Source organism: Protopterus annectens, chromosome 17.part0 (genome assembly GCF_019279795.1).
Source record: "Protopterus annectens isolate FY-2018-M chromosome 17.part0, PAN1.0, whole genome shotgun sequence".
Classification (NCBI taxonomy): Eukaryota; Metazoa; Chordata; order Ceratodontiformes; family Protopteridae; genus Protopterus; species Protopterus annectens.
In genome coordinates this window covers 828,691,204-828,705,078 of record NC_056751.1, presented here as the reverse complement: position 1 = coordinate 828,705,078, position 13,875 = coordinate 828,691,204, and the positions used below count along the sequence as shown (strand labels likewise).

Sequence of the window (13,875 nt, the reverse complement as noted above, 5' to 3'; positions counted from 1 at the left end):
CACATTGCCTTTTTTTTTTTTCCAGGCTCTCAATTTTTGTGTGGGCCAGTACTGGTTATGTCTGAGGTAGACATCTGTGCATGTGGTTTGCTTGTAAATAGTTTTTTGTGCTGTCATAAGATTTATGTTGGGGTTACTGCTGTAGATCCACAGCATGGGATTAAACTGCAGGCAGATGTGTAACCATCCAGCCTGACTTCTAGAGCTTTGCACCAGCTTGTGCAAAAGACTATCCTATAATGTTTGATACCATCACCATGACAGCTTTGGTAAGCACCCATTTTGGAGGGGGGGGTTCACTACTATTAAGGCAAATCACAATGGAAAGTGGTTATCAGGACTATTGTCTTTAGAGGCAAGTGCCCTTGTAAAAATGCCAGAAAGAATGTTTGAAGTTGATATTTTAGCAGGGATCTTTGCTTTGCCATTAAAAAGCAAAAAAGGGCAAGGTGATCATGTTAAGGCCCTTGGAGGAGGTGCAGTAAAATCAAAAATCTGTTTTGGACTCTGGCGGCCATACAGGATGTTGTTGTGTACTCAAACTAAGCCATTTTTTTCATCCATCTAACTACCATTTAGTTTGTATCACTTCTCCAATAGTTGCCAGCTGTGCAATAAGATGGATAGGAAGCTTGGGAAAACCTAATTGGTAAGATCCTGTAGCCAGATCTGACTAAAGGCCTGTCTGTGCCTTTAATCCTTTTGCTGAAGAGGCTGGAACTTTATGCTTTGCATGATACAGCCACTGCATTTACTTTATCAACATGACAGTGTGATCTGGATGTACTGAAGCTTTTTAAAAGTACTTCAGTTTTACACTTATCTCTCGATCACATTCATTTGCAACTCTCTGCAGTTCGTGTATTAAACTTGCCTAGAAAGCAACCAATGACATTTATTACATTTGTTTACTGGGAAAGTCCACTGAGCCCAAGGGCCCATTTTCAGCGGAAGCCTGGGGAGAAAAGCTCCAAGAATATAGACACAGAAAATATGTAAACCTAAATTGGTGCAGAAGTAGAAAGTGTTAGATAGTAAATCCAGTAGCATACAGAACATATACATAAATCCAGTAGCATACAGAACATATACATAAAAGCAGGAATATAGTTTGATTACAGTAATATATATACAGAAAATATACATTAGAGCAGAATTCAATCAGATATATAAATCAGTATTGTTCCAGTATCAACAAGTGAAAAATAAAAAAATAAAAAAATTATGGAGAAAGTATCTGTCTACTGGCAAAAGGTGTAGTTTAGTAATCGTATAAGGAGAGTGAACAGGTTAGGTTATGGAGCAGGAATATAGCCAGGAAGAGTCGATTTTTCAGTATTTGTTTGAAAATGGCAGTGCTGACCCAGAATACTGCAGTAAAATGTTAAAAGCAAATGTGATAATGTACAAAACACAATATGCTTTTCTCTTGGATCACAGGCATTTATAATCTGGATATTTAAGCAAAAGCTAAGTGGCAAATGCACACTCTCATTTTACATAGTATGCAAATATTTTGTCTTCACATACCACTCCAGTTTCAGAACTTTAAATGTACTCCTAGCATTATTTTTTTTTACTTGGAGATTGGTGTGGTTAGACTAGCAGCCTCAACAGAAATGTGTAGTATTGAAAAGGGGAAATTTGACCAGAGCACAGGGAAATGCAGAGTCTCTTTGGTAAGTACCATAGGATTACTTCAGCTACCAAACTCCGGCAAACTACCTCTACTTAATGTTTCATGTTGCAAGGATATTTCACTTGAGTGTACCACCCTCACCCTCTCTTTACTGCATGGAAGTGTCAGTAACTGAAAATTATTCCATGCGCCTTGTAAGAATAGTGCCTAGTCTCCTGATTGTCCAACAAAGAAGTGTGCTTTGTGTCATTGCTAATATTTAAAAACACATTTCCCATTTAACCGTGGTGGGTTAACACTGCCTAGGCATTCTGACACTGGGCCGAATGAAGTTATCAGTTTACTCAGTGAGTCACTGCCATATGAAGGTACAGTAACCAGTCATCCCATAAGACTCCTCAATCACAATTGTTAGACAAATGGCTGGCAGCCCAGGTCACTGACTAGCCTGGCCAGGCCAAATTCTAGTGACACTGGGGATTCCTAGGAGGGAGCTATCGGTAAGCTTGTAGGAGAAACAAGCCAGCTGTGATTTATTTGAAATTTGATTTACTGGGGTAATACACTCAGACCAAGTGTAGTCACAGCTTGGGTGAAAAATTCTTGAGTCAGGATACAAGAGCAAAAACTAAACACAACAGAAGCAAAGGCTGGTGGCTACAAACGTGATTTAATACATGTAGTGGTGGTTACAAATGCAAAAGATGCATGTGAATGTACATGGATTTACAACACCGACAGCAAATTAATTTATTCAGATATCCTCTTTGTAAAAGACTCATTTTTGCAGAGGGGAAGTGGTGTTAGTTGAGATGGACAAAAACTTCACAGGTGATGCGATAGCCATAGCGGGAAAAATAAGGTATGCATAGATGTGATGCTAGTGACTTGTGGTTTGTATGCAGCCATTAGCGCTTAGTTTGGTTTAGTGTTTATTGATATCTACATGATGATCTTTGTGTTTCACTGTTGCAGTCATTACACTTTATCCTGCTGGCAGGCTACGCTCAGTTGGTCTGAATTCCAACGTCTAGGTCCGGCATCGGTTGCTGTCGCCTCTTCCCTGACATCAGTGCACCAGGGGTATAAAAGATGCAGCCGATGCCATTTTCTGCAGTCTCTTGCTGCGCGGTGCCCGAAGCAAAAGCAGTTCGCAAGTGCCGGTCGGCCGACTCCTGAGATTTGTGTTCGAATTTCAGATCCGAAGCCTTCATTAAAAGTTAAGTACCCCGTTGGGGAAAACTATTTTTCTTGCTCCGTACAGATGACAGAATGTGGGAAGCAGACCTCATAAGGATTTTCATTCTTACTGTATTCCTTGTCTAGGCCCTGACCACAACGTTGCTTGTCGGTTTTGTGCTAGATTTAACCAACGCACTATAAAGCGCCGGTACGATTTTGCATTTCACTATTTTGGCAGATGATTTAATTACATGATGCTGTCTGATAGCCAGCCGACTACCGCAATTCATAAACGCAAAGAAAAGGACAGGCATCCGAGGTCTAAAACCGGCTAGGCTTCTAACCAAGTCGCCGGTTCACCGTATCTCAGTGAGGCACTTTCGCAGCCTCTGACGCCTGCTACTTTGGACCCGCAGGCTGCTATAGACTCCCACGTGGGGTCACCTAGGCTGCTTGGAAGCTCAAGGTATTGGACCTTCGGATACGGTTCCCTCAGATGGGTCTGGAGCCGCTGAGCAGGCATCGGCTTCTGAGGGTGTTTTCAGACCTACTTAATTGTACATTAAAGCGACTCCAGCTACAAAGGCAAAGACTAAAGCATCTTTATAGACAAAGAAACAAGTACAGCAGCCTCATGGTCAGGCCTCCTTGCCCAAAAAACAGATGCTCAAAATGGCCGAAGACTTAATTACTTTAATCAGGGGTTCCCATCCCCCTCCTGATAAGAGGCCTAGGCAAGAGACAGAATATGAATCTTCAGATCAGGTTTACATTTCTTCTGATTCCTCTTCTGATCAGGAATACTCTCTTCTTCCTTATGAGGATTCTGATGCTGAAGAATCTTTCCCTTTAGCCTCTCCTCCTGAGGATTACTCTTTAGGGGAAACCTTGCATACCATGAGGGAACATTTCCACTGGGAGAGCCAAGATTATTCTGAATCTAAGAAAAGGCTCTGGGACTTCCTTTTACTACCACAGCATAGGCACCTAGCTATTCCGCCTGTGTTAGACATTGTATTTTCAGAGTCCAGTCTGACCCCTGACTCCTTACCTCCAGCTCCTGTTAAGCTGGACAGGTACTACCGGGTGCCTGACTCACTCATAAATTCCTTTTCAAAAACCCTGCTGCTAACCCAGAAACTATTTCTCAGGGTCCCAAAGGGGTCAAGGCATCCATTGCAAAAAAAAAACCCTACCCCCTCCGACAGGGATTCTAGGGCATTAGACAGATGGGGAAATAAGATTTGCACCTCTGGTACCTTGGCTTTAAGGGCTTTAAATTGTCAGTTTCATATGCTCAAATATCAGCAATATATTATGTCACTGCTTAAGCAGAAAATATTGATTAAATTCTGAAGTGCAGAAAACAAAGAAATGCAGGATTTATTGCATGAAGCTGAGCAAGTAGGAAAGCATACTTTGCAATTTGGTTTTGATTCTTTGGAGGCCTCCTGCAGGGCCGCTGTCACGGGTTCTGTCATTAGGAGGCATGCTTGGTTAAAGGAACAAAATCTACCAGATCATGTTAAAGCAAAATTATTAGATGCTCCATTACAGCATACTTTGTTTGGTGTTAAAGCAGAAGAGGTGTTAAAGAAAATGGTGGACAAAGCTAAATCTATGCAAACAGTCAAGGATTTCTTACAGGTACAACCTCCAAGATTTAGCGGACACTGGCCTACAAAGAATTGGTCCTTTCCAGTGTCAGACCACAAAGGGGCAGATCCAGACGCCCAAGAGGCAGATCCCAGCCCCAAGGCTCATACAGGTCTAAGCAATGGGGTGCTTCTACCTCCAAAAGTGGAGAAGACAAATCATAGCTTTACAGGAAACTGTCCCAATGACTTTCCCCTGCCTGCACCAAGCACTTATCTTCTGGCAGCACCTTTAGGGGGAAAGCTAGCACTTTTTTTTCCCAAAATTGGCACAAAATAACCCAGGACAAATTGGTCTTAGTGTCACAGGGCTACAGGTTTCACTTTCATACCCTGCCAAGGGCAAACGGTTGGCCAGACCTACCAAAAAACCAATGGGCAGACACACAGAAACAAGTCTCATCCCTCATGGACATGAGGGCCGTTCAGCAAGTACCAGAACAAGGGCAGGGACACGGATTTTATTCAAGACTGTTCTTGGTACCCAGAAAGGACAAAGCCTGGAGACCAATACTGGACCTATCTATTCTAAACACATCTGGATATAACAAAATTCAAAATGTTAACCTTAAAGCAGCTTCTGCCCATGCTGGGCAAGAAGGCTTGGCTTGTGACTTTAGACCTAAAAGAGGCATACCTGCATGTCCCAGTCAGACAAATATGTGGAAAGATGCCTCAGATTCAAAGCTGGCTCAATGTACTACAAATTCTCTGCACTGTCCCTTCGGCTCATCTACTGCGCCCAGGGTCTTCACAAAGTGGCGTGGCACCAGTAATTGCATTCTGCAGACAGAGGAATACAAATATATATCCTTACTTGGACGACTGCCTCATACAAGCAGAGAACAAGGACAGTCTACTACAGTATCTGGCTTTTGTGAAGAGATTACTACCATGCCTAGGGTACACAATCAACGAACGGAAATCAAAACTAGTACCCCCTCAGATAATATTCCTGGGTGCAAGCTTAAATACAACTGCCCAGATGGCTTATCTCACGCCAGACAAAGGCAACTGACTACCTATTTCAAACTGGCAACAAAGGCCCAGTTATCTGCAAGAAAAATTCTGCAGGCTTTGAGCTTTATGGCATCCTGCATTCTACCAATTCCATATGCAAGACTGCATATGAGGACACTTCAGTGGTACCTAAAAAGTGTTTGGACTCTGCATTGCCACAGCCTGGAAAGAATAATTACTCATTCCCTGCCTGCAACAGGAGTTTCGATGGTTGGTGAAGGCCTGTCACCAGAACATGGGACAGCCATTCACCTTACCCCCAGCCAGGCACATTGACAATGGATGCATCAGATTATGCCTGGAGGGGGCACACATGGCAGGAAGATGTTTTCAAGGCACATGGTCCACCAACCAAATGCTTCTACATATCAATCAAAAAGAGATGCTAGCTGTTCAGAATGCCCTGACAGCCCTCAAGGACCTTCTTCATCCGGGACAACTACTGATAGACAGACAGTACCACGGTCATGTGGTATATAAACAAGCAGGGAGGCACTCATTCTTACCCCCTCTGCGGACTTGCCATGACTTTGTGGGACACAGCATTGACTTACCAAGTACATCTGCAGGCACAATTCCTGCCAGGAAAGGTAAATACTCTGGCAGTCTAAGCAGAAACCTCATGGATCCCCACGAGTGGAAATTGGATCCACAAGTCTTCAACATAACAAGGAAATTGGGATGCCTGGACATAGACCTATTTGTCTTTCCTCACAACTGCCAACTAAAGAGATTCTGCACAAGGACTTATCACAGACAAGCATGGAAAGTGGATGCCCTATATTTCAGCTGGAAAAACTTAACAGTATATGCCTTTCCTTCACTGCCTCTCCTCGCCAAGGTACTCCTAAAGGTCAGACAAGAGAAGCCAAAAATGATTGCCCCAGACTGGCCCCGCCAGTACTGGTATCCAGTCCTAAGGAACTTGTCTCAATGCCCAGCCTGGACCTTACCTCATACCTCGCCTACTGTCTCAACAAAATAATCATATCCTGCACAGCCAACTCAAAATCTGGCAGCATGGTGGATAATGTCATACAAAACATACCTCTCACTATAGCGGTGAAGGATGTCATTTTGGAGGCCAGGAGGCCTAGTATTAGAAAATCTTATGCTGGAAAATGGAAGAGATTCTGTGCCTGGAACCAGGCACTAGGAATTGACACAGCAGTACCAAATATTCCTCAGATTTTGCAGTACTTAACTGAGATGCTAGACAAAGGCCTATCCTTTTTTCATCAATTAAAATTCATGCCTCTGCCATTTCGGCTCATTACAATAGAGCCACCAATCTTTTCTCATCCTTTAAGGCAATACCTCAGAGGAGCCAAAAACTTAAGGCTTCCAAGAAGATCACCAATACCTGCATGGGACCTCCATTATGTTTTGGAAAATCTCTGTCCCCTTTTGAGCCAGCTGCTACAGCTGATATAAAGTTTTTATCTTGGAAAACAGCTCTGCTCCTAGCAATAACCTCTGCAAGACTAGTATCCGAGCTACAGGCACTCATGGCTGTGGAACCTATTATCTTTTATCCAGACAGGGTTTCTCTGAGGACAAACCCGACATTTATGCCTAAGGTAGTGTCCAGTGTGGCCCTTAACCAAACTATTCATCTGCCTACTTTTTTATCCAAACCCACAGAATAAGGGGGAGAGAATTCTGCATTCTTTGGACATAGACTGCTACGTTTCTACTTGAACAGAACCAAAGCTTTCAGAAAGACTGAGCCTTTCCTTGTGATCTTGCAGTATATGCCACTAGTAGTTGCTATCTCAAAGCAGACCATTTCAAATTGGATAGGCCACTGCATTCGTTTCTGCTACTCACAACATGGCAAGCCAGTGCCCAAGGGCATTAGGCCACATTCAACCAGAGCAGCAGCTACTTCAGCAGCCTTCCTCAGGGGAGTACCAACCAAAGACATTTTAGAGGCTGCTACCTGGAGTTCAGTGCACACCTTTACAAAGCACCATCATTTACCACTCTACTCTAAATCCAGGGTAGGCTTTGCCACTGCAGTTCCTCATAGCCGCTCCTAATGCTATTTAGCTCCAGCCTCCCAACCATAGCTTTGGGATTCAACCCAAGTGTAATGATTGCAACAGTGAAACACGAAATAGTTGTGTGCACTTACCATAAATGTAGATGTTAGTGTATTCACTGTTGCAGTCCAGGTTACCCACCCACCATCCCCCATGTGGTGTATTTGCTTGTAGATGAAAGGTATATTATATTTTGGTGCATGCATGTTTTATTGGCATATTTTTTATTGGCATATTTCTAGCCTTCCCTTTTGGGGGCACCTGACATCTGGGGCAAGAAAAATTGAAGAAAATGGCGTCTGCTGCATTTTTATACCCCTGGCGCACTGACGTCAGGGAAGGGGCGACAGCAACCAATGCCGGACCTAGACTTCGGAATTCAGGCCGACTGAGGGTAGCCTGCCAGCAGGATAACCCAAGTGTAATGACTGCAACAGTGAATACACTCGTAACATCTACATTTATGGTAAGTGTACACAACTGTATGTACTGTAGGGCAGAAGTTATTGGGTATGCTAGGAAATGTCCTGTAATTCGGGTGCTAGCGTGAAGAGTGGATGTGATGGTGTTCAATCTCGCCGTTTGTTCTTACACATGGGTTCGGAGCCGATCCTCGGCTCTGTGCCGGCCTCTTGCAATCTTGCAATCGAGAAAGACAGCTCAAGACAATCACCCCACCCATCCCCCTCTTTACCTCAGGTCTAGTTTATTTGCTGCTGCTGCATCGCATGGTTGGAGCGCTTCGAGAGTTTCTAACTGAAACTAACTTTTTATGTTTATATTTATTAGATTTCTATCTATTTGGCTATAATGTCTGAGAAGGTAGTCTGGTTTTCAAGCTGTCAGTGTGTGGCCAGAAAAATGGTCGGTCTGAACCCAACCATTCGTCTACTGCTGCCCTCTCCTCTCTCTCTAGGATTTACAAGAGGATTGTTCCATCTGCTGGTGGGTAGTGGGAGGGTCGCGGCAGATAGGCTAATGAACGAGGTCTGTTGAGGCCTGCTTTCCAAGGGCTCTGCTTTTCCGTGTGGTCCCTGAACTATTTGACCCATTTTACCGTCTACAGAGGGATCTAGTCAAAGTTGGGAGATACCCTACCCTGTCTGAATTACAGATGCAGCTGTCTCGAACAGCGCGGCAACTTAAACACTAACATCGATTGTTAACTAGATCCGTAAAGGCTGATTTCCTCAGAAGGGTTCGGAAATGATGGGCTTCAGCGGTGCTCTTATTGTCTTGAGAGACAATCCTGCTATGCTCGCTAAGGCCTTCAAGTCTTCCTTTTCAAAGCTTCCCCGTTGATTACTCCTCTCTTTGGCCGAGGACCCTTACCCCCAGGTACCCGATTGTGAACAAGAGGAAAGACTCTGTCTGCTGTCGGGGTCGTTTTCCACCCCAGACCCGCGGTGGGAAGAACCTTGTTGAAAACCCCATGTGGTTGAAAACCCCAACCCAAGGATGCAGGCACAGTCTGCAGAGGGCTAGAGGCAGAGGAGGGCAGAGGTGGAGGGCAGCGCCCTCCGCAACAGGGTCGCAACAGGGGTGTGACAGGAAACACTCCTGAGTGACTCTTTCCAGCACCTTTGAGAGGAGGCCCGACTGTCCCTGCTCTGGAGGCAGTCGGGGGTAAGTCGTCAGGCCTCAGGAATGGCAAAATGCCAAGAGTGGGTAAAAGGCAAAAAAGCGTGGTTACCAGGTTTACAACATACCCTTCTATCCCATCCCAGGCTAGACTCCCAGATGTACCCATGCATCTCAGAAGCCAGCAGCTATAGAAATGCTCTAGCTGATAGAAAAAGAGCATCAACCAGTCCCAGCGGACCAGCAGGATCATTCTCCAGGTTCTCCAAAGACAGGAAAGAAAACAGGGACTGGGCCAATTCTAGACTCAATACTCAGGGGAGGAAAAGAAAAGAAAAGTTCCGAATGGTGCCCTTCAATCGATCCTTACAGAAAGGCAGAAGGATGTGCTGGATGTGCTCAATAAGGATTCCAGATGCATACTACCACATCAAAATGGCCAGGGCATCCAAGCGATCATTTCTTGGCTTCCAGCTGGGGGCCAGTCACTTTCTGGAGCCCTCCTGCCCTTTGGTCTGACCTCAGACCCAAATCTGGTACCAAATGCCTGTCTCTGGGGCAGCAGGGATTCAAGTAGGCGCCAAGGAATCTCGGTGTTTTCTCACTCTCCACTGGCTCCTTCCGGCCACCGGCGTCAACTACTGCAGGCCAGAGACTCAACAGTTCAACTGTGTGTTCACCTAAGGGATCTCCCGGAAAAACTTGTGACTTTCGCTTACTTCCAGCCATCACAAAATGGAATCTTCTTAGGAGCACCAGAACACCGCATCAGTTGATTCTTCCCAGAAAAGAGAAATTAAATTGTCACTTCAGACTCATATCACGTCTTCTCTTGTCCTTGTCACTGCAAAACTCTAGTACTGAGTGACTGGGCTCAAAGTCAGCCTCCTTGCAATTCCCTCCTGGGAGGCTGCACATGAGGGTCTATGTTTGCTAATTTGCACAATGATCATTTAACATGGTCACTCTAACACTTATAGCAAGACTAACAAAACAATGCAAAACAGATCTAAACTGGTGGCTTCACCTTTACAACCTTTCAAGGAGGCCGTTACAATTGCCTTGATTACGGGGATAGCTTCCCTGATCTGATAGGGTGGGGAGGCGTCGACGCTACCCCCCAAAGTGGCGAATGGAATTTGGAATTACAATCTGCACATCAATTGGCTAGAGTTGAGGGCAGTGTTTCTAGCGTTGCAACATTTGCTCCCTTCTTCCTCTAGGGACTATTGACTTTCAGGCGGACAACATGACTAGCAGTCTGGTACATAAACAACTTCCCTCGGAGTCCTATCAGCTATGCAGAGGCCATGGGAATTTTGGCAGTGGGCGGAGTCACGGGGCGGGCTTTCTAATATGACAACCTGGGGTCATCCAACGTCATAGCCGACGTCATGACATTTCAATTGAACCTCATACGAGTGGTCCCTAGCAGCGGGCAGTGGCGAAAGGATTTTTAGCAAAGGATTCAATTAAATTCCTGGGCCTGCGCATCTCCAATGAATGCCAAATACACTGCCAAGCGAAGGAGGACCCCTCCAGGGAAGTCCCTCAGGGGCAGCACTGGTTCTGATTACAACCGGGAATCCTGTCCTGTGAATCCTCACTTTTCTCTGATATAAAGTTTCTCCAAAGCCAGAAACCTACAGGACGATAATCCTCATTGCTCCATTCTGGCCTCGTTCCAATTGGGCCTCCTCATGGAAGATTTTCGTTAAAGGGACCCTGGATTCATCGGGGGAGCCTGGAATCTATTGATTCGTCACTAGTCAGATTTTGTTTCAGTCAGGCTCGGTCCTCCATCTAGCAGCTTGGCTGCTCCAATTCTAACAGCTCCACCTCTAATTTAGCACTTCTGCTCCAGGATATATTGGCAGCCGCGTCTGTATTGTCACTAGCAAAACAGCTACTAGCAAATGGGCGATTTGTATTCTGGTGAATACACCATGTGGATCCTTTATAGCTCCTTTGAATAAGATTTTAGAGCTCCACCATATACTATTTCATCAGGGTGCTGAGTACTTACTCTAAAGAGTTCAATTGGCTGCCATTTCTTTTTCCATGTGGAAGAATGTGGATGAATTGTTGTAGCTCACAATGTTTATAAAGCTTTTTAAAAGGCTACTTCATATTGGAAGCTTTTAAAAGATCTTTTTTCATATTGGAAGTCTAAATTCTCCCGGCGATAAATTAATATTTGCCCCATTTACAGACACCTCTTCTTGCCCATTAAAATTTTGTCCTGAAAGCTTTCTGGTAAAATGCTTGTCTGAAGCTTGAGTATCGAATTAAGGCTGCTTCATAGCTGATGAACATTTGATCTTTCCTCCATAATCTTTTTCTCTTGAAAAATTCATCCTTCTCCTATCTTCTTTCTATTAACTAATCTTCTAATTGAATTGTGTTCTGTAACAAAAACCACTCAATGATCTGGGTATGTGTTACACAAAACCTTCACAGACATGTGGTATTTGTATTACAATAGAACAAAGATCACAGAAAAACAGATTTTCTCTTTGTGGCTTTCAAGATAGCAGGAAAGGAAAAAGAGTTACTCTTTTTATCTGGCTAAATGGTTCTTAGTTGTATAATCTATGTCTCGATTCTTCAAATCAACCCCTTTTACACAAATATCTCTTTCTACCATTCTTCAAATTGTCTCACAAACCCAACATACGTACACATACCACTGGAGCGCTATTTATGCGCAAGCTTATTAAACCACATACATCTATTTCTCATAAAGTAGACAAGGGCTCTGGGGACAGAACGGCAACTTTGGTTTCCACTGTGCTTTCTGGGGACAGGGTGAGTTCCTCAGGATCAGGGGCTAGGGGCTACCCATGTGTAAGAACAAGCGTGATTGAACACTATATTTTGGTGTGGCGTAGTTACAGCTGTTGCCTGCTTTTGGGGTGGATCGTTGAGTGTCTGAGGCTGCAGATGCAGGTTCTGAGTAGGTTTGGTGCTAGTGTTGGGGTGACTCGAGTAAGAGGGCTAGAAAGTCTAATTTTGTTTTATTGCTATCCATCTAGCTTTTTATAGTGCAGTGATGCTCCTTGTGGGATGAATTTGTAGTGAACCAGCATATTTTGCTAAATATGATATGGATGTTTTGTGTTGCACTGTTGCAGTCATCGCAATTGGGTTATCCTGCCAGAGGTAGCCCTCCGTCGGCCAGAGTACCAGAGGCTTAGTATTTCTGTGTTGGTTGCTGTCGCTTCGGGACTGACAGATCAGTGGTATAAAGACAGGCAGCCGATGCCATTAAATCAGTCTTTCTTGCCGAGGAGCCCGAAGCAGTTAACACGAGTGCTGGTTGGCCGCTACCTTTTCATTTCCAAAGTTGAAGTCTTCTAAAGCGAAGTACACTGTTGGGGTTCCTTTTTCTTGCTCTAACCGATGTCTGTCAACAATTGTCTCGCCTGTAGAAAGCAAATGCCACACTGAGATTTCCATTCCTACTGCGTCACCTGTTTAGGCCAAGACCACGACTTACCTCGCTGCCGATTTTTGTGCTTTGTTCAACGCCCGAACTATTGGTCGTCGGGCCCTTATTGCAGCTAAATACTTTTGTTCTTGAATCTCCATATTCCGAAATGGCTTCGGTAAGCAATCTGCCAAAAAAAGTAAGGATAAAGACAGAACACACAGGTCCAAAACTGCTGAATATGCTTCTGTTAAGCTAGTCGCCAGTTTGCCGGTACTTGTGAGGTGCTTTTGCAGCCCTTGATGCCCGCTTCGATGTATTTGCAGGCAGTTACTGAGACCCTTTCGAAGTCTGTTACGCCGCAGGACTTTTGACTTCGGAACCTGTGGATGTCTCTACCTTGGATGGGTCTGGAGCTGCTGAGCAGGCACTGGCTTCTGAGGAAGTTCTTTGCACTACCGATGTTGGACACAAACCAACTACTTTCACGTCTTCAGTTCTTTTCTAAAACTGATTTTCTAAGGCCAAGAGTACGAGTTACGCCTAAAAAAACGACTACAGTAACTCAGGTGCATGCTTTCTTGCCACAATCACAGATGCTTAAAATGGCAGAAGACCTTATGCTGATTAGGGGAAGCCAGCCTTCCCCTGCTAAAAGACTTGTCCCTAGCAGCTATGTCTGACCAAGAGTCAGACTCTGAGATTTCTGATTATGAAGACATGCCCTTAGCCTAGGAGAATTCAGATGCAGAGGAATCCATTCCTTCTTCCTCCCCTCCAGAGGATTTTTCTTTTGGTGAAACCCTACATACTTTGGGAGAGCATTTCCATTGGGAATGCCAGGATTATCCTCAATCCAAAAGACTACTCGGGGAAATTTTAGAATTACCACAGCACAGACTCTTGGCTATCCCTCCTGTTCTGGATGTCGTGGATGATGTCTTTGGAATCCAGTCTAACTCCTGATAGTTTACCACCTGCTCCCAGAAAACCTGACTGCTACTACAGAGTCCTGACTCGTACATATTTCTCTTCAGAAATCCTACTGTTGACCCAGAGGTAATCTCCCAAGGACCTAAAGGAATAAAGGCAACTACAGCTAAGAATTCCACTCCTTCAGGGATTCCTGAGCTTTAGACAGATGGGGTAAAAAAGTATACACCTCTGCATCTCTTGAAATTAGAGCATTAAATTGTCAGTTCCACAATCTGAAATACCAGCAACATACTATGGAACTTATTAAGCAAACATTATTTACCTTCCCTGACTAGTGCAGAAAATTAAAGAATTACAGGAGCTTATGCACTCTGCAAGCCAAGTCAG

The 13,875-nt window shown here is 44.4% G+C and overlaps 1 protein-coding gene across 1 annotated transcript in view; it reads left to right on the top strand.

The window, feature by feature from the left end:
- IPO7 (importin 7) overlaps positions 1-13,875 on the top strand; it is a 2,167,557-nt gene that overhangs the window by 115,252 nt on the left and 2,038,430 nt on the right. Inside the window, exons 3-4 of the mRNA XM_044059282.1 lie at positions 1,255-1,259; positions 1,587-1,679. Coding sequence (XP_043915217.1) covers positions 1,255-1,259; positions 1,587-1,679 — 98 coding nt within the window. The remainder of the gene's footprint in view (positions 1-1,254; positions 1,260-1,586; positions 1,680-13,875) is intronic.